Source organism: Schistocerca piceifrons, chromosome 8 (genome assembly GCF_021461385.2).
Source record: "Schistocerca piceifrons isolate TAMUIC-IGC-003096 chromosome 8, iqSchPice1.1, whole genome shotgun sequence".
Lineage (NCBI taxonomy): Eukaryota > Metazoa > Arthropoda > Insecta > Orthoptera > Acrididae > Schistocerca > Schistocerca piceifrons.
Window position 1 is genome coordinate 238,850,188 of NC_060145.1, and position 20,429 is coordinate 238,870,616.

The 20,429-nt window shown below is 40.3% G+C and overlaps 1 protein-coding gene across 1 annotated transcript in view; it reads right to left on the minus strand.

Moving 5' to 3' along the window:
• Positions 1-20,429, minus strand: part of LOC124711447 — a 461,065-nt gene that overhangs the window by 161,922 nt on the left and 278,714 nt on the right. The window contains exon 5 of the mRNA XM_047241528.1: positions 15,995-16,184. Coding sequence (XP_047097484.1) covers positions 15,995-16,184 — 190 coding nt within the window. The remainder of the gene's footprint in view (positions 1-15,994; positions 16,185-20,429) is intronic.

The following is a 20,429-nucleotide window of genomic DNA, read 5'->3' on the forward strand; positions in this document are numbered from 1 at the left end:
CAGCTGATTCACATATAACACAACAAAAATAAATATTTCCAAATGTAGTTGGACTCTAGTGAAAAAAATTGCACCTAGTGTCATCAATATGAGAACAGTGTTTACTGAATTTTCAAGACTGGAGCACCTACAAGATTTTCAAGAAACAGGGTACCACTGACATAATAAAGAACTTTGTTTTACCATCACAACAATGTAAAACTAACTTGTCAGCTGAAAGGAAAAGGGATCTGCAACAGATGCTGCCGTATTTGAAGGTGGCTAATAGAACACTTCTTAAACAGTTGATCAGTTAAAATTTCTTTGTGCTCCATAAAATTAGAAGACATATTAAAAATAATTGTATCAGTAAAACTTTTTTAAAAAATAATAAACTTATAAATGCCTGAGATATCTTTCACTGGCACTTACCTCGTTTTTGCTGGTAACTATGGCATTTAGCATGTACTGCATTTTTCAGAATAAAATATTTATTTTCACTGATAAAAGAAAGGTAACTTAAAATAAATTTGCAATAGTTGTGTGACTTATTGCAGACAATAAATAAAAAATGTTGTTCACGTTTTTTTCATTGAAATATATTTCTCAAAATGAAGAAAACTGAATAAATCAGAATCAGTTTTTTTTGCACTTAGCCAGTTACTGATTTCCACTCTACAATTAATGTATCAGATTTTCTCCACAATGCAGAAGTCAAAACAAGGGTCTGTCCAATGCAGTTAATAAGGTTACTTTAGTTTCAAAGTGCAATGTCAAGTGAAAGATGTATCTTAAATTCACAACAAACAAACAATTTATTTTATACATTTATCATCAATATGTGACTTATGGGATGGATGAACATGTTGCTGACAACACAAATTCTCAAATCTCAGAATCAAAACAGGCAGAGTTACCCCCACTTCCTGTAACATGTTCACTTTTGCACAATCAGATCTGCATGCTATGTATGTTATAATATATTGTAAACCTAAGTCAGTGGATTTTATTCACAGTGTCTGTATTTGTTACTGTTATAGAAGGTGTCAAATATTGGAATATCTTTAAAATTCCCCACTAGTACAGCCATGGTGTCTATATAGCAAGGCACAGGCTTGGCAACCACTGCTTCTCTGCATACATGCATTCAACTATTTTCGAGAGAGAGAGAGAGAGAGAGAGAGAGAGAGGGAGAGAGAGAGAGAAGAGATGAGAGATGAGAGAGAGAGAGAGAGAGAGAGAAATATTGGGGGGGGGGGGGGGGGGGCTGGGAAGGACGGGGACAGGAATAGACACATCAAATCTCCTTTCAGTACTTTAAGCTGATTTATCTATGCATAACAGTATTTCTTCAGCTATCTGTTGAGTTTTTGCCTCTATTCATAAACCAATTAACATCTCAACTTTGTATATTTTTATTTTACACTTACAGTGTTTGAACAGGAAACAATTGTTAATGCACGTAGAAAATTACCACCTTTCATAAAATGTAACTGTCATGTAACTGTAAACTTCACATACATATAATCATCATAATCCACCAGCCAAATGGCTTCGTCACAACCCTGTGTGAACCAGACAATTTTCTAGCCAAATTACTACCTTATTCTATTGATAATATTACATTCAACCTTCGGATTCCTGCACACCATATGTTCTAGTAGTTCTTCAACGTATGGTACTGCCTGAAGCACACTGCCTGGTGAAGGCGGTACCTTGCAGACCGACCACATGTAGCAGGTTTCCTTCCTCAATTTGTGTGTGCTGCAAACTTTTCAGTACTTGGAAGGGTGTTTCTTGATCACTGATCCAACAACTGTCTCAAATTTGTGCTCCCTCATATTCCTAGTTTTCTATGCAAGCATGTTATCTGCAATTATCACACTGTTACATTAGTCATCCTGACAGGACATGATGCCAGATGTGTAGGTGTGGTGCCAATATAGAAAAAAAAAAAAAGATTCTGTCCAGTCGTTTCCCTCCCACACCACTATGTAATTCCATGTTACATATGTAACTTCTTGTGGCCTCACATACCGTTCACCCATGTAAGCCACATTTCATCAGATTTCCTAGGTGGGCCTCTTCGAGGTATCATGCCTCATCAAGTGGTATCTCCTGTACGAATTTATAAACAGTCTGAAAACGACCCACAAAATGCTAGAGAACTAGTCAGACCCTGTAGAGACTGTCTGCTGGATCATCTGTTGTGTAATTGTCAGGAAAAACCTTGCATTACACATTGATTGCGATGCAGTAGCTGTCTGATGAGAGGAGTTTCAATAAAAGTGTCTGTGCTCCTGTACTCCCGACAACTATTCTTTCTAACTTGTCCCATCACAAGCATAATCACTAAAAATCTTTTCATTTCAACAACTGAAATGCCAGTCAAGTTTAGAGTCTTGGATGATGCTTTATACCTACATAAATTCTGACTGTGATATAGGTTAGATTGTGTCATGAAAATATCAAATAATCCACCACCAAAAAAGCGAGCAACAACCTATGAAATATTACATGGATCATCAGGAACAAATGTTAAGGCCTGGCTGACCTTCAAAAGGTTCCAAATGTGCTCTATTGTCTTTTGTGTAGCCATTGCTTGTATCTATTCCATATAAACAAATACCTGCCTCCTCATCACTGCCAGCACCACTGTCACTTACGAAGATACGTGGTTGTTTCTGATGTTTGGTTGATGTATGGAGGCATGTTTTTTTAAGTAAGTACTGTTTTGAAATTAAAAAAGATGTGCTAATATATCTCAATAATTTTATTTTTACATGAAAGCCTGTACCTTAATCTACGCACAGTCTGATTCTTCCTTGTTTACGTTGTGTACTGAGTGTTTAAGATGCCTCGGATAATCCTGAGTCCCGCCGATTGTGAAGTACAGGCTGTTATAAGATTTCTTAGTGGTAAAGGCCTAAAAGCAATTGATATTCATTGTGAGATCTGTGCAGTTTATGGAGAAAACATTATGAGTGATGGAACGGTAAGAAAGTGGGTGAGAGCATTTAAAGATGGCCGCACAAATGTGCATGATGAACAATGGAGTTTGGTGCAGGAAGTGGACAATAAAGTTAGAGAAAACAGACGCTTTACGATTTTCCTCCTTGCAGGATGACTTCCCTAACGTTTCTTGTAGTGTTTTTTATGGCATTGTGACCGAGCACTTGAATTACCGAAAGCTGTGCGCACATTGGGTACCGAAAATGTTGACGGGTGTGCACAAAATCAAACATTTAGACAGTGCATTGTCTTTCCTTGAGCGGTACCACAACAACAGTGATGATTTCTTAAGCCAAATTGTTACGGGCGATGAAGCATGGGTAGCCTACGTCACACCAGAATCAAAGCAACAGTCCATGAAAGTTGAGCAAGGGCATTTTGCTGCATGACAATGCTCGTCCGCATGTGGAAAATCAGACCAAAGATTTCATCACATCATTTCGATGGGAAACTATATATCGTCCTCCGTACAGCCCCGATCTTGCGCATAGTGACTACCATCTGTTCCTGCACTTGAAGAAACACCTGGGCGTTCAGCGTCTTCAAGACGATGACGAAGTCAAAACGGGTGATGCAGTTAACAAGTCAGGCGGCAGACATCTATGAGGGTATTCAAAAACTGGAACTATGTTATAATAAGTGCCTCAATATTGACGGAAATTATGTAGAAAAGTAGATTAAGGTACAGGCTTTCATGTAAAAATAAAATTGTTGAGATATCTTAGCATGTCTTTTTTTAATTTCAAAATGGTACTTACTTAAAAAACACGCCTCGTAGATGGTCCAAACTCACTGCCATTGTCACTAGAATTATCACTCTTGACATTCTCTGTATCACTTGGTACACATCACCCTCAATCATGAATGTAGACACCCTCAATCATGAATGTAGATGTAAATCATGAAAAAATTTCACCATTGCACAAAGTATACTGCCCAGGCCACGCCATATTGTGTGTTGACTCCTGGCATGTAAGATCACCTTAGTATACATGAAGATTTCAAAGCTATCGTGATTGTACAAGTAGTCAAATATACTGACACCAACATCTACAGTCTTCCTACTCTGTACCAGGTCAGCAAATTATTCAAAATTTACCCAAAAATGAGTGCAACAGGCCATAAACAATGCCTGTGCAGGAAAATGGACATTTCCGTACCCCATCTGCTGTTCCTGGCGACTGTAAGGAGATTTCCGGGGCATGTCATCAAGGTGTTAAGGTGAAAACAGAGGAGAGGACTCTGTATGGACAGATGGATACAGGATTGTGAATCCACTGAACACTTAACCCTTTTGCAGTCAGCCGATTTGGAGTGGTGTGTGCTAAAAATGTAATGCGTATTTATACCGTTATGCTACATTCTATTTAAATTGCCATATATCACACAGTATTCACTTTAAAAATATGAAAAAATTACCTCTTATCCATAAAAGTATGTAGAATATTATGGCTTACACAGATTATGATAATGTTTCAAATGAATTTGATTGTGACAGTCCAAATAAAATATTTAAAAAAAAAATTATAAACTTGACTTTGATTCCATAAATCCAACACAGTGCTTCAATTTAACAAGGCTAACTACAGTCCATAGAATCTACACACATTTCTGAGTAAAATGACATGAGGAATATGAAATTTTTGTTATTATTTAGTAAGATAATAATTATTTATTTTATTCCCGGATTTCCCAGTTAAAAAACACTTCCTCCCGGATGAAAATACACTTTTCCATGTTAAGTAACAGTATACTTTTCCTCAGAACTGTAAAACTTATTAATCCTTTCAATGGTTGTGGTTTTATACACCGGCATAGAATTTCCCGGCACTTCCGATGTGCAGCAACACGTACACTGCATATTTCGTATTATGAAAGTATAAATTCGAATTTCACCAAACACCGCATGTTACTTTCAGAAGGATTGAGATCGAGATTGCGATGCGTTTTGTAAGCCAGTCATAGCTCATGTCAAGTGATCTCGCCAGCTGATGACAGCGGATATTCAGAGCATAGAACACGTGATATGGTCAGCCAATAGCAACATCACTGCTAAGTAGCGCGAACGCACAAATAGGGCGAAGTAATGGTTTAAATTTACATACATAGTGTTGCCAAAAGAAAAGAAAAGCTTTCACGTAGCCTAGAATATCGGCCTCCAAGATTAATAAGCTGCATGAGAAGCTAAGCTTTCACACATAATGTTGATCTTCTTTGCGCATGTTACACTTTTAAAATATATCACACAAATGTGCCAGTAAAATTTTTAACGACGACATAAATATCTGATCTTCTGGGCTCGAAAATATTCTAAATGGTCGTTCTCAAAGACTTGAATTTTGAATGAGAGTCAAATGCTCTGTGATTTAATAAATTCATCGGACATTGGCGGACACAGTGCGTCTTGTGTAAAAGGAAATTAACTTTACTTGAAGGTAACGCTTTTCGAACAACCATTCAGAATATTTTCCCGCGACCTGTTAGAAATAGAGTCATTTCAGCAGTTGCGCCAGATGACAGGCGTCGCCGCACTTGCACAGCTACGATGACACAGGGAGCCCGAATGGTCGTACGTGTAAAACATTATGTCATAAACGAAACAAGACGTTAGGGGGTACTCTAAGAGCATGGGAATTTTGTGGACCCTACTAAAATGCACATTCGTATGTCCAGATTCAGATGTAAATTTTCTTGGAGTACCAGTACCGCATTATCTCATGTTTGGTTCTTTATTATGGCATAATGACATATGTGCTAGACAATGAAAATGTGAACTTGAAATGTAGTGAAAAGTTGAAACTAAGCAATAGTGTGGAATTAAACACGTTGTTTCAAATAAATTGACTGCCTCAGCAGAAAAGATTAATAAAAGTCAATTTTTTTTAACAAACTAACAGAGATAACTTCATTGTTCTGCAAGGCGATTAACGCTTTGACTGTCAAATAGGTAGAAACAAAATAAAATCTTAAACTAATAACTTATTTTAGCCTTCTGTAATTATGTGAATTTTAGCCTTCCGTGATTATGTGAATGTATTTTAATTCACTTGATAGCTCCCGACCACAGAAATCCGTTTTGTTTTCATTTGACATGAGAGCAATAAACGAAGAGGAAACAGCAAAATCACTTAACGGAAACATGGGTAATGTGGAGACCATCACCTCCCCACTACAACACAGACTGCTCTGTGCATCAGGTCCGGATCTACGATATTTCCGAACCTCCCTCGAGCGTTTGAGGTAGGACGCCAAAAATTTAAAAAATCGACTTTTCAAAAATATCTTCATATCGTAGCTCACATCTTTCTGAATAGTCTGATACATAAAACATATATGATCGAGGGAACGTAAGACATGTTATTTGGTCTTAAGTGTGCTGAAGTGCAGTGCTAAGGCTCTTCACAGAATTCTTCCATCGCACGCCTCTGTATTTCGCTCTGTGGAATTCAAAGGTGTAATATTTTGTAATGGGCGCCATAAAACTATATTCAGCCCAGTGGAAATTAAAATGTTCTGTGGTGCATCTCCCGCTCCCAGTCGGACAGTCTGACATCCTGCCCCTCTTTAAAAAATCTCGCAATTAGTAGTGTATGGGATTATTTGTAACCGGGAGGACAAGAACTCCTCAGAAAATTTTCAGTCCTTACTGCCTTTTAGCAAATAACTTGCTGTTCTGTGTGACATAAAATTAAATATAAGATACATAAAATGAGTAAAGACAAGAGACAAGCAAGACAGTACACATTTCTTCAATCCTTAAGTCCTAGCTTTTTTTCCTCTCTAATCTTGCCACAGCTTTATATGGTGTACTTTCCTTTCTGGGAAAGAATGTATTACGCCATCAAAGTTGGTCAACGTTTTGCTACATGAAAAAACGCAGAAGAGCTGTTAATACAAATAGTACCCAAATAATCTGCTAGATAAATCTAAATAGGCCTGCTTAATATTGTAGCAATTGTTACACACACCAAATAAACGAGACAGTTTTGGCACAAATGGTCATTTTTATAACACGACAGAATATAATTCACGAAGTACCAATATCAAATGCATATTAGGCCTACTACAAGCAAAAGGTTTTATGTTGGGAAATAGTTTCACATTTCATTCCTGCTCTCTAGCTTCTGAAGCATGAAATCGAAAAGTAGTAGTACAACATTTTTATATCAATTTAGAATCGTCGTATTCTTCCGTCATTTGTGAGAGTCTCCATTTCTTCTCCTTCCTTGTTCTAACAAACAATCTTGTCATCACCAATTCTGTAACTATTCCTGCCAGTGTCAAAAATTATCCTCTGGTTAACTTCACTAACCCTGCCACAATCACCAGTTTAGTTATACCACATTTGTTCTCCGGTTAGGCATTATTAAGTGTTCGTACAACGCGTTTTCCACGCTACTCCCAGAATAGAACTTTAGTGGCTGCTAGCCGGGGACTGTGTAACTGGCCCTTAGTAGGGTAACAGTCAGGCCAAAAATTTTCTGTCAAAATTTCATTTTCTTGGGTACACGGAGAAGACAATACGTAATCTTAGTTGCCCGTTATTCCTGTTAGTGATTTATTTCCACTCTGGTAGTCTGAATCTATGGAATTTGCTAGTAATCATAACAACGCTAAACATTTGCAAACCCAGTGAACCACATAAAGAGCGATTGGCATTCACCCTTTCGGCTTTATTCGCTCAGCTCGTATAGACCCGTCCCCTTTTGTCTGCAGGAAAGTTTATTTCTAGATGCGATGGGGATTCCAATCACAGAGACGTCACGTACACTATGCACGCATTCAAAAATCAACTTCATGATCCATTCAGAAATCAACTTAGAATTTGATCAAAAATGATCAATAACCAACAGGGATGTGCTCAAAATAATCTGAGTAATTGATAGACCAACGTGCGCTGGGTGCTAGGCACTTTCTGAAACAAGGCCTTTTTCCTCAATATTATGAATTTGGTGATCCCCCAAACTGCTGCCCGGGACAGATAGATACCCCAGTTTGCCCCCGCCGCCTAATTCCGGGCCTGTTGCGCATACATGAATCTGTCAGCTTAGGGGCATCAGTAAAATTTTTCCAGATAGCATCTCGCTGCTTGCTGCTATTGCATAGCTAACTGCCACACTTCTGTAGCCAGAAGTGGGAGAAGGTACTACTCATACACGACTCAACTGCACATGCGCATAAGCTCGCTAAAGCTTTCCCAGCGTACTGATTGTTCCATAAAAATACGGGAGAATCTAATGTAAACAGCTGTGACGTCGCGCACATCGGACACAATTTGTTGTTATGAAACATTGCATAGTCTTCCTAAAGCCTTGACACATTTTGCTGTTCGCAGACACTTGTATGAGCACTGTGTTTTGTTCCTGTATATGGAGCATTTCCTTTGCAACTTATGTTTTATTTTCGTTTTTTTCTCTCATTCGTGTTTTATTGCTGCAGATTATTCTGCATTAGCGAGATACGGTAATATTCTTTGTTAGAGTATTGGTTCTTACTAGTCAAAGTTACAAAAATTTAACTGAAAACTAAAACAATGAAAAATCCCCGGAATTCTAAAAAATTCCCGGGTTTTTCCCGGTTTTCTCCCGGATGAAAAAATTCCCGGGTTTTTCCCAGATCTCCCGGGTCATATACACCCTGCATTTAGTGTCAACTAGACTCTCATCAATACTAATTTGTCCATGAGGTGTGTAATGATGTCTAAATATATTATTAGCATGATCTACCAATGGCTGGTACCTGATACATGGGTCATAATCAGGATGGCCTGGTGCTGGACATTTCTCACTATCCACAAGATGATGAAAGAATTTCATCAGATGCCTAAATCTGGTGGGCAGAAAACATTTTACCAAATCATGGAAATGCCTGTGACAGTTTTGTGCTCCAGTATGATAACATTGTGGGCCTTTTATAGAGTCCCATATTTAGTAAGCAAGCAATAAAACCTCTTACCTTGGTACTTATCACATTCTTCCATTTCTTATATGGTTTGGACAATGTAGCATGTTTAGTCATAAACTGTTTAGCTGAGCGATTCGTTTCAGTTACAATAAGCTGAAGCAACGTTGTAGTAAAGAATAGATTGAAATATTCTATCACAGGAGATCCTACTGGTGGCATATGTTTTGGTCCTGGCAGCTCTTGAAATGGATGTGGTAATGGCTGTAGTGTTTCAGGCGCAAGTACTTCAGTGTATTGTACATCTTCCATTTCGTCTTCACTTTCGTTCACAATATCGTCAAGTACATCACTGTCAATTTCTGAACTGTTGCTACTTTCGCTAGAACACTCTGTATCACTAGTACATTCTAAAAGTTCACAAATTTCTTAGGCGGCAAGTCCTCTGTCATGACCTGATTAGGTCGCATTTTTCACAAAAAAACGGAGAAAATAAACAAACTGTAAACTCTTATTGTGAAGAAAAACACACAGAAACAATGATAAATAACAGCACTGTCCAAAATCAAGAACGTAGAACGCAATAACAGAATGTAAACAGGTACTACGAATCACGATGTCAACAAACAAACAATGCAAAAGCAGAATAATCTAACGCTAATATTTCACCAAAAACGATGCTCAATTGTCGATAGCTATCGATCTACACATAGCTCCATTCAAAGAGCATCTGTGATCAGCACACCAACACCATCTAGCGCCGATTATGTAAGCTAAACAAGACGAAGCAGAGTACCGACGAATCGGCACCCTGACAGTATTAGCGTCAGTAGGGGGTAATGACAGATCGTTACCCTGACATTCAAAAGGTTAAAGAAAATGAAAATAAATTTCCACTTGCCTTTTTACAGTGTTCGATAGAGGGTGAAGAATTGGGTTTGTCTAAGGCTACAGACTTATCAAAACATAATTACCCATGACAGTGTGTCCAACGAAATACAGAAATTGTTCACAGATTTTATTCTTCTTTCACACTGTAACAAATGAGTTAATAGAAAAGACTGAATTACGTAACAGTATTAACAGTCTACAAAACTTGATAATCTCATGATTTCAAATGTCATCTGAGAAGGTCACTTTAGGGACCAGCCCTATTTAATTTTTTCGCACATAACAGAATTTAAATGTCAGTGCCCGGACGTCAGTTTCCCGAAACAGTTTGACATAGTTCTCAAAAAAACTGAAAACAACCTTTGAAGTTAATTACATTTTCTAGCACCGTTAAATAGAAAATGTTTGTAGTTTTTTTGACTTAGTCAGTAACTCACTTCATAGAGTAATTTGACTAATTGCCATGTCACTTGTCTGAATCTCTCTAGTAGTGTCCTTTTTTAAATCTATATTTATTAATAAATGCAAATGGATAATTAACAATCATCAATTATTATTGTTTCATAAAAATAACATTTTTGTTTTGAATTACTGGCCACATGGAAAGAAATTAAAATTTGATATATTCATGCGAAATGCATTTTTGTTAAACAAAACAAAATGTTATACGAGTTTATGTTTTATGTCTCATTTTAGTAGCAAATTTTAATTTAGTGTCCATACCCACATTTTCATGTAGTATTTTTCTTAAGAAATTATGATTCCCTATTTGTTAACGAGCATTTCCACTTATTAATAAACATGAAAATTAAGGGACTTTCCTACTAGATAGATTCAAACCTGCAATGTTATGATTTCAATTCGATTATGCTAACACTATAAACTAAGCTACCAATGAATCGATTAATGAACCACTAACATTTTATGCTTAACAGTGCTCGGAAATAATTTAATCAACAAAAGAAGAATGAAACAAAATCCATATGAAGTCCGTACCTGAGTAGAAATTCCCTCAAGATGATGCTAGTAGATACGAAATTGGCAAATAGATACTTTTATAGCCTGAAAACTGAACTTTAAATGTAACCCACCAGTCACAGCTCTTCAACATTTTATCACTTTTTTCCTAACAAACACTGTCAACATTGTCAACGCCTACATTTGTAAAGGGTTTTATTTACTTATTAATTTCTTCGAATACTGTCCCAAAATCATCCAGCATTTTGACAAGTGTAGTTAATTTTCTTGTTTATCAGGTAAACGCATGCGATCCCACAAAAATGCATCCTCAGTATGCACACACATATAGAGGGTGTTTCACAATTACTGTTACAGCCTTCTAGCAGTTGTAGAGAGGACTTAGTAAATCAAGTTTTGTAAGGAATCCACATCCTGAAATGTACCATCTGGATATAAAATTTTCACAGTGCGCACACAAACTGATAACAGGAAGCCACTGTCAGTCCCTGCTATGACGATGACATAACATACCATGTTTGCCCAACTACAACAATGGCTGTGAGAAACTGATACATTCCCTACTAGGACGATTGACTGTGGTACCCCTCTGATGCATTAAGTTCTCGACTTTGAAGAGGACATCCTTTGTCACTTGTAAGAGAACACAATCACGAGTGCTCAAAACATTGCCCATGCTAGGGATCCAGTAGAGTACACAGGTCACATCTCACTGTCTCTACCGTATGCATACTATGAAGTGATCGGTTTTCAAGTGAGCCAGTCTTCAAACGTATATTACATCCAAACTATACATTTACAGACATGCATTACTTATTGAAACTTCATGTACTAAGTCCCCTCTACAACCCCAACAAGTCTGTAAGAGGAATTTTGAAACACCCTGAATAGCCATTATAATAACAAAATAACCCTTTTTTCCTTTTTTCACAAACAGCTCCTCTCCATGACAACTGAAACAATTTACAAATTCTATGCTTTTGTGTGTGTGTGTGTGTGTGTGTGTGTGTGTGTGTGTGTGTGTGTGTGTGTGTAAACACATGTTGAGCCATTGGCGCTTTTATTTGGAGGGGATGTAGCCAACATCTGAGCTGTTCTAATTTTCCATGATTATCCCCATTGTTGAGTACAGTATCACTGAAATTTGTTGAAGATTGTTTCCCCATATACTGAACAAAAATTCATTTTTCAGCTTCTTGTACTGAAGTAATTAGTTTTAAAACTTAATCTCTGATGTCTCATAAAAATTCTAGGTTCTGCAGAACACAGCTGCACAATGTCTGCTGCATTTGATCAAATAAAATGTCCTTTCTGGACAAATTATGGATTTCTATATCATTATTTTTATTACTATTTTCAGGAAGTGTATAACCACTATCTACTCAAAAATTTACACTTTGCTGTCCAATACTTTTTTGGAAGAAAGTCAGAACAATTTCGCATGTTCTTATAGTCTAAACAGTATTAAACATGAGTGATCAGCGTTATTACACGAAACCAAAAATTATCTTTTTATCAAAATAAGTTTGCATGGATTTTCCTTGAATAAAGTAATGCTTCCAGGCTTGCTTTAAAATACTTACAAATTGTAACCAAACATGTTAGATCATGACATCTCGTGGAAATCGGGTTTTCTGCCGAGTATCAGCATCTTCCAAACACGATATTTCGACGTCATTACTTGACGTCTTTATCAGGTGTTCCCTGAGACTGGCTGCTTGCTGGACCAGGTCGCATATTTATGCCTGCCTGGTGCCTGGTGTTCCGTTTGCTGTTCCCTAGTCAGTCCGCGCCTGCGAGTCACGCTATCCTGCCGCTCTAGGTGTTCCCTATTCCGTCCGCGCCCACTCTGGCCGCCTCCAACTGCGGTCGTGGCCTCCTGGTGTTCCCTTCTTGGTCCGCACCCATGAGTGGCGCTCCCCTGCCGCTCTGGACGTTCCCTATTCCATCCGCACCCGCTCTGGCCGCCTCCGACTGCGGCTGGGGCTTCCTGGTGTTCCCTTCTTGGTTCGTGCCCGTAGTGTGCGGATGTCTGAGGCTCATTGTTGGTGTTGGCAACATATTTCCTCCGGTATTGCTTCAGCAGTTCAAATGCCGGGTTCCATGCAGTGCTTAGCTGGTATCCTACTTCCCGGTTAATCAGGTTTTGTGCCATCTTTATCTCTATAGATTCAGTGATGACACTATTCCAGAATCTGGGGGTCTGGACCATGACCTTGGTGTTCTCATAATCCATGGAATGTTCCAACTCTAGGCAGTGTTCTGCTGCTGATTTTGTGGCCTGCCTTAGCCTGGTATGTCGCTGGTGTTCCTTACATCTGATTTCCACCGTTCTAGTCATTTGGCCAATGTAGGACATACCACATTCACAAGGAATATTGTAAATGCCAGGCTTCCTTAAGCCCAGGTCATCTTTGACTGTTCCAAGTAAAGCCCTGATTTTGCTAGGTGGGCAGAAGACACTCTTGATGTTATGTTTCATTAGTATTCTGCTGACCTTGGCAGAAACAGGCCCGGCATACAGTAAAAATGCCAGCTTCTTGATTTCTTCTTCTTTCCGAATCTCTTCAGTCTAAATTTAGGCCCCTGCCAAGAACCTTCAGGGTAGCTGTCACTCCTACAGATCTACCGGTAGCCAATTTCATCAGCTCTGTGGAACAAGTCGTCAACACACTACCCTCAAGTACGGCTGAAGAGGTTCGGAGAGAGAGATGTGCAGAGCCCTTACCAGAGCCAGGCCGCCTAAGTCTAACGTATCAAGAGACGAGAGGAGGGCTCTCAGGAGATTATGAGATGATGATGACATAGTGGTATTACCAGCAGACAAAGGGAACTCCACAGCCATACTGCAGAAAGGTGAATACGACCTGAAGATCCAGCGACTTCTGGAGGACCCGGCTTACAAACCACTAGAGCAGGATCCAACTGACAGGGTGGACAGAAAAACCAAGTCTCTGCTGAAGGAAACTGGCTGGCCTGAGAAAGTTATCAAACAACTGAAATCCAAGAAACCAGTACCACCCAGACTCTATGGACTACCTAAAATCCACAAAGAGGGTATACCACTACGACCCATTGTGAGCAATATTGGGGCAGCCACCTACCCAGCTGCAACGTATCTCAAGAAAATGTTGGCACCATATGTGGGGAAGAGTGCAACACCACATCCGCAACTCACGGGACTTTGTGGAATGTCTTAAAAACCTACGTTTCTCAGATGCAGACGTAATTGGTCAGTTTTGACGTGGTGTCCCTGTTCACCAGAGTGCCCCTTAAGGACACGCTTGACTGAATCAGTGAGAAGTTTGATGGAGCTGTGCTGGATCTGTTTAAGCATATTCTAACATCGACTTACTTCCTATGTAGAGGTCAATTCTATGAACACACTGCAGGAGTGGCGATGGGTAGCCCCTTGTCAACAGTAGTGGCCAACCTGTTTATGCAGAAGTTTGAGGACGAGCCTCTTACAACTGCCACTTACCAGCCAATATACTTCCTGAGATACGTTGATGACACATTTGTCATTTGGCCCCACGGTCGCGAAAAACTGGAAGACTTCCTGGACCACCTGAACTCAAGGCATCTGAATATTAAATTCACCATGGAGCTAGAAAAGGACGGTCAGCTTCCGTTTCTGGATGTCCTGGTGAAGAAGAAGGCGGATGGCACCTTCAGCCACAGCGTGTACCGAAAGCCAACACACACAGACTTATACTTACAGGCCGACAGCTGCCACCACCCAGCACAAAAGACCAGGGTGCTTAGAACACTCGTACATCGAGCCAAGATACTGTCTTACTCTAACAGCCTGGCAGGGGAACTTGAACATCTTCAAAAAGTGTTTGCTAACAACGGATTCTCATCCAGGGACATCCGCAGAGCTCTACATCCCGCCAGACGAAGAACGAGCAAGAAGATGAAATCAAGAAGCTGGCATTTTTACCGTATGCCGGGCCTGTTTCTGCCAAGGTCAGCAGAATACTAACGAAACATAACATCAAGAGAGTCTTCTGCCCACCTAGCAAAATCAGGGCTTTACTTGGAACAGTCAAAGATGACCTGGGCTTAAGGAAGCCTGGCATTTACAATATTCCTTGTGAATGCGTTATGTCCTACATTGGCCAAACGACTAGAACGGTGGAAATCAGATGTAAGGAACACCAGCGACATACCAGGCTAAGGCAGGCCACAAAATCAGCAATAGCAGAACACTGCCTAGAGTTGGAACATTCCATGGATTATGAGAACACCAAGGTCATGGTCCAGACCCCCAGATTCTGGGATAGTGTCATCACTGAATCTATAGAGATAAAGATGGCACAAAACCTGATTAACCGGGAAGCAGGATACCAGCTAAGCACTGCATGGAACCCGGCATTTGAACTGCTGAAGCAATACTGGAGAAAATATGCTGCCAACACCAACAATGAGCCTCAGACATCCGCAAACTGTGGGCATGAACCAAGAAGGGAACACCAGGAAGCCCCAGCCGCAGTTAGAGGTGGCCAGAGCGGGCGCGGACGGAATAGGGAATGTCCAGAGCGGCAGGGGAGCGCCAATTGCGGGCGCCGACCGAGAAGGCAACACCAGGAGGCCACGACCACAGTTGGAGGCGGCAAGAGCGGGCGCGAACGGAATAGGGAATGTCCAGAGCGGCAGGGGAGCGCCACTTGCGGGCGCCGACCGAGAAGGCAACACCAGGAGGCCACGACCGCAGTTGGAGGCGGCAAGAGCAGGCACGAACGGAATAGGGAACGTCCAGAGCGGCAGGGGAGCGCCACTCGCGGGCGTGGACCGAAAAGGGAACACCAGGAGGCCACCACCACAGATGGAGGCGGCCAGAGTGAGCGCGGACGGAATAGGGAACACCTAGAGTGGCAGGATAGCGCGATTCGCGGGCGCGGACCGTCTAGGGAACGGCAAACAGAACACCAGGCACACATAAATATGTGACCCGGTCCAGCAAGCAGCCAGTCTCAGGGAACACCTGATGAAGACTTCAAGTAATGATGTCGAAATATCGTGTCTGGAAGACGCTGATATCCGGCAGAAAACCCGACTTCCACGAGATGTCATCGAATCGCCGGGAAAGTCTAAGAAATTACATATTAGATCATCATCATTCTAATTATTAAAAGTAAATCTCACTGGCATCAGAGCATAAAATTTAATTAATGGTACCCTTAATACTGAACATGCCAACCACAATTACAAGGTATGGATAAAATCTTACCATCAATAATGTGTCTATGAGAAAACCAAGGCGTATGCAAAGAATCCCTTGCTGTGAAAGACGGTTGACCATCTCTTCACAGTTTACACTACGTCCGCATACAAGAACCCAATCTACTTCATATACCAGGGTGAAAATATCTGTCCTTCTGGATATATGGAAGTATTTTGCTCCACCAGCCTCCAGCAATCTGTAAATAAACTGTTGTAAATGATACACCAGAGATGAAATTAATATACATTGATTTTTTTCGTCTTATGACTCACTCAATGAAGAGAGAAATACAGGGAAATTCCAAATGACTATACCAATTTCAAACAACCATAACCATTTAACCTAAAGGAATACACTGATAAGAATTATACAGAATGAAAAACAATTCAAACTTTTGATTGTTGTGCATGTGCAGTGAATTTTAAATGGGGTACGGACGTTCACACATTTTCAAATCAATGTCTACTGAACTGTTGGACTGGTCATATTGAACATAACAATACTGTGTTCTGCTCTCTGCCACCTATACTACAGTCAGCAAGAGATGATTCCGGGCAGCTGTCACTGCTGCTGCTAACTTTTAACTGTGAAATGTAAATGGCTGCTGGCATTAACAATAGAGCTGTGACAACACTGAGGCGCTGCCATACAGATGTCAACAAAATCTGTGCTATGTGATTGGTGGAAATAAGATGGTAAAAGAAGCCAAGCCAAGCCAAGCCAAGCCCACTGCAATCATCGGGGATCTGACCTCTTCAACTCTTCTGTAGATCTCTGGACCTGACAACCTTGGACTTCTTTTTATGGTATCATGTGAAAGACATTGCTTATGTGCTTCTTCTGCCAAAACCATTCCAGGCATTAAAAGGTGCATTTCTAATGTGCCTGCGTCAGTGACTGAAAGTATTCTTCAGAATTTTGGCCTGACATATATATGAATATAATAGGGAAACATTCCACGCGGGAAAAATATATTTAAAAAGAAAGATGATGCGACTTACCATACAAAAGCGCTGGCAGGTCGACAGAAACACAAAGAAACACATACATACACACAAAATTCTAGCTTTCGCAACCAATGGTTGCTTCGTCAGGAAAGAGGGAAGGAGAGGGGAAAGACGAAAGAATGTGGGTTTTAAGGGAGAGGGTAAGGAGTCATTCCAATCCCGGGAGCGGAAAGACTTACCTTAGGGGGAAAAAAGGACAGGTATACACTCGTGTGTGTGTGTGTGTGTGTGTGTGTGTGTGTGTGTGTGTGTGTGTGTGTGTGTGTGTGTCCTTCCCTCTTTGCTGACGAAGCAACCATTGGTTGCGAAAGCTAGAATTTTGTGTGTGTGTGTGTGTGTGTGTGTGTGTGTGTGTGTGTGTGTGTGTATATATATATATAATAGAGGGAAACATTCCACGTGGGAAAAATATATCTAAAAAGAAAGATGATGAAACTTACCAAACAAAAGCGCTGGCAGGTCGATAGACACACAAACAAACACAAACATACACACAAAATTCTAGCTTTCGCAACCAATGGTTGCCTCGTCAGGAAAGAGGGAAGGAGAAGGAAAGACAAAAGGATATGGGTTTTAAGGGAGAGGATAAGGAGTCATTCCAATCCCGGGAGCGGAAAGACTTACCTTAGGGGGAAAAAAGGACAGGTATACACTCGCACACACACACATATCCATCCACACATACACAGACACAAGCAGACAAGCAGACAAATGTCTGCTTGTGTCTGTGTATGTGTGGATGGATATGTGTGTGTGTGCGCGAGTGTATACCTGTCCTTTTTTCCCCCTAAGGAGGGAAGGAGAGGGAAAGACGAAAGGAAGTGGGTTTTAAGGGAGAGGGTAAGGAGTCATTCCAATCCCGGGAGCGGAAAGACTTACCTTAGGGGGAAAAAAGGACGGGTATACACTCGCACACACACACATATCCATCCACACATATACAGACACAAGCAGACATGCTTTTTTCCCCCTAAGGTAGGTCTTTCCGCTCCCAGGATTGGAATGACTCCTTACCCTCTCCCTTAAAACCCACATCCTTTCGTCTTTCCCTCTCCTTCCCTCTTTCCTGATGAGGCAACAGTTTGTTGCGAAAGCTTGAATTTTGTGTGTATGTTTGTGTGTCTGTCGACCTGCCAGCACTTTCATTTGGTAAGTCACATCGTCTTTGTTTTTAGATATATATATCTTTTGAGGGGGGGGGAGGGAGAGGGAGAGGGAGAGGGAGAGGGAGAGGGAGAGGGAGAGGGAGAGGGAGAGGGAGAGGGAGAGGGAGAGGGAGAGGGAGAGGGAGAGGGAGAGGGAGAGGGAGAGGGAGAGGGAGAGGGAGAGGGAGAGGGAGAGGGAGAGAGGGGGGGGGGGCGCTAGGGGGCCCCAAGAGCTGTAGACAGTAACCAGTGCAAGTCGTGCTTCTGTGAGAGTGTCTCTGTTTTTTCTGCTTCTGAAGGACTTTTTTGTCCAAAAGCTAATAGTTTAGCAGCCTTTTCTTAGTCAATGCTTCTGCTATGGGCTGGATAACAATCCATCTTTTTCGTATTATGATTATGAATTAACATGTTCCTCTCACATAGTAGATTGCAGATAAGCAATATTGCAACTGAAAGAATGGCAAGAGACATCTTTATGCACACAGAACATAAATACTTTTGCCAAGGGTTAAAATGTGGCCTACATGCAAGATGGTGACACAGCCAAAATTATCTGTATAACATTTTTACCAATATTGTCTTTCCCCAGAACTGTATTCATTCCTGAGACTCCTCTCAAATTATCATGAGGCCTTACTCAGGAGAAGATGTTTAAAGCATAAACAACTCAATATTACATCACCTACAACATCCTTACCTTACAAAACATTATCACATCAATGTAATGATCTTAATATCCTACTAACAATGGCTGTAAAATATTCCCACTTATACTCCACAAACCACCTTACTAAATGGTGCAATGGAAGAAAGACTTACTGTAAGCCTCCATTATGTTTAAATTTCTCTGGTCATTTTGTGTGGTACGTTCTCGGGATTTTATCAGTAATCCTGTCCATGCTGCACAATGCGCAAACACCACTCAAATTCCATAAATGTCTTCACGATTGTGCTTAATAAACAAATTGTGGACATATGTGCTGCCATTTTTTGGACCACTTCTTCCATTAATCTATTTCTTAAGAATTTTAAAAAGATGAACAAAACTCAAAGAATGGTCAAGTGGGGTTTTCTTAAACTATCCCTCTTATAGATCAAAGTTACACTTCCTTAGAAATCTTCCAATGGCCCTCAATCTAGTATCTGCTTTTATTGTTTTTAAGGTTATATAGTTGTTCCACTTTGTGTGTTCAGCATATAGCCACATTTAAATTAATTTGAGACACGACTGTAAAATGGCTCATTCCGTATCATTACGATTTATCATAACTAAATTTGCATACTTTCAACTGAATGAATCCTTTTTACGTTGTTCACCTATTTTGGTTATACTGAATGACTACTTTACCACAGCGGACTCTTATCTGCAAACTGCAGACTACAAGAAAATGTCTTTTTTCCCAAATCTGCCATGAACTATGGACAAATATTCATCATTAATTACAAGGTCGTGCAAGTTTATATATCACAGTAGAGGCAACAGAATAATGCAGCACCTTGCACTTCAAAAACATCGCATAAATGCCACAAAACATGAAAAGAACAGACAAGTATGAGTAGAACACATGCTCTGAGGGTTCTGTACAAACTTAATTATGTGTATAGATAATTAATTACTGGTGTTCAATGACCTGCTGCAAGTCTTTCTATTAGATACCACTTCACTTCATGGGCTTGTGTGCTCCCTACACACTTATCCAGCCGGGGAAAGGGGAGCTACAGTATAACGTGATACTCAAACCATAGGTTTTTTCTGGCAAGGCCACACATTATTAAGATATGTAAGTTAGGTTAAAATGAAGACTGGAAAATTCATAGTCTGACAGATTTTAAAGTTGAGTGTTACTACTAGGCCACAAGGCCTGACACGCAAACAAATGCTCCATCTATAAATTTTGCCGAGTGATCGTGCAAGTATCCAGATATGTGAGACATGGCCGTATCTTTTGTTTGCATTAACTTAGAGGCTTTAATTTCTCACACCCCTGAGGGACTGTAGATCTTAGTATGTAACAAATTTCAGCTTGCTAGCTCGAACCAGTCCCAAGAAAAAGGGGAGCAAATGGACAGATTTACAAATGGATAACAAATGACAAAAACAAATGCCAAAATGTATTTTTTGTGATAAAATTACAAATTCACAATTTTGGGAGTTTTTCTTTTACTGTGAAACTTTGCTTCTTGTCAAATTTCATGATTCCACGTCATCGGAAAGTACCCTGTAGGTTTTGATAAACGAGTTTCTGACTATTGAAATGTGTGACCTAAGTGGCCGTGTCTTTGACTGCA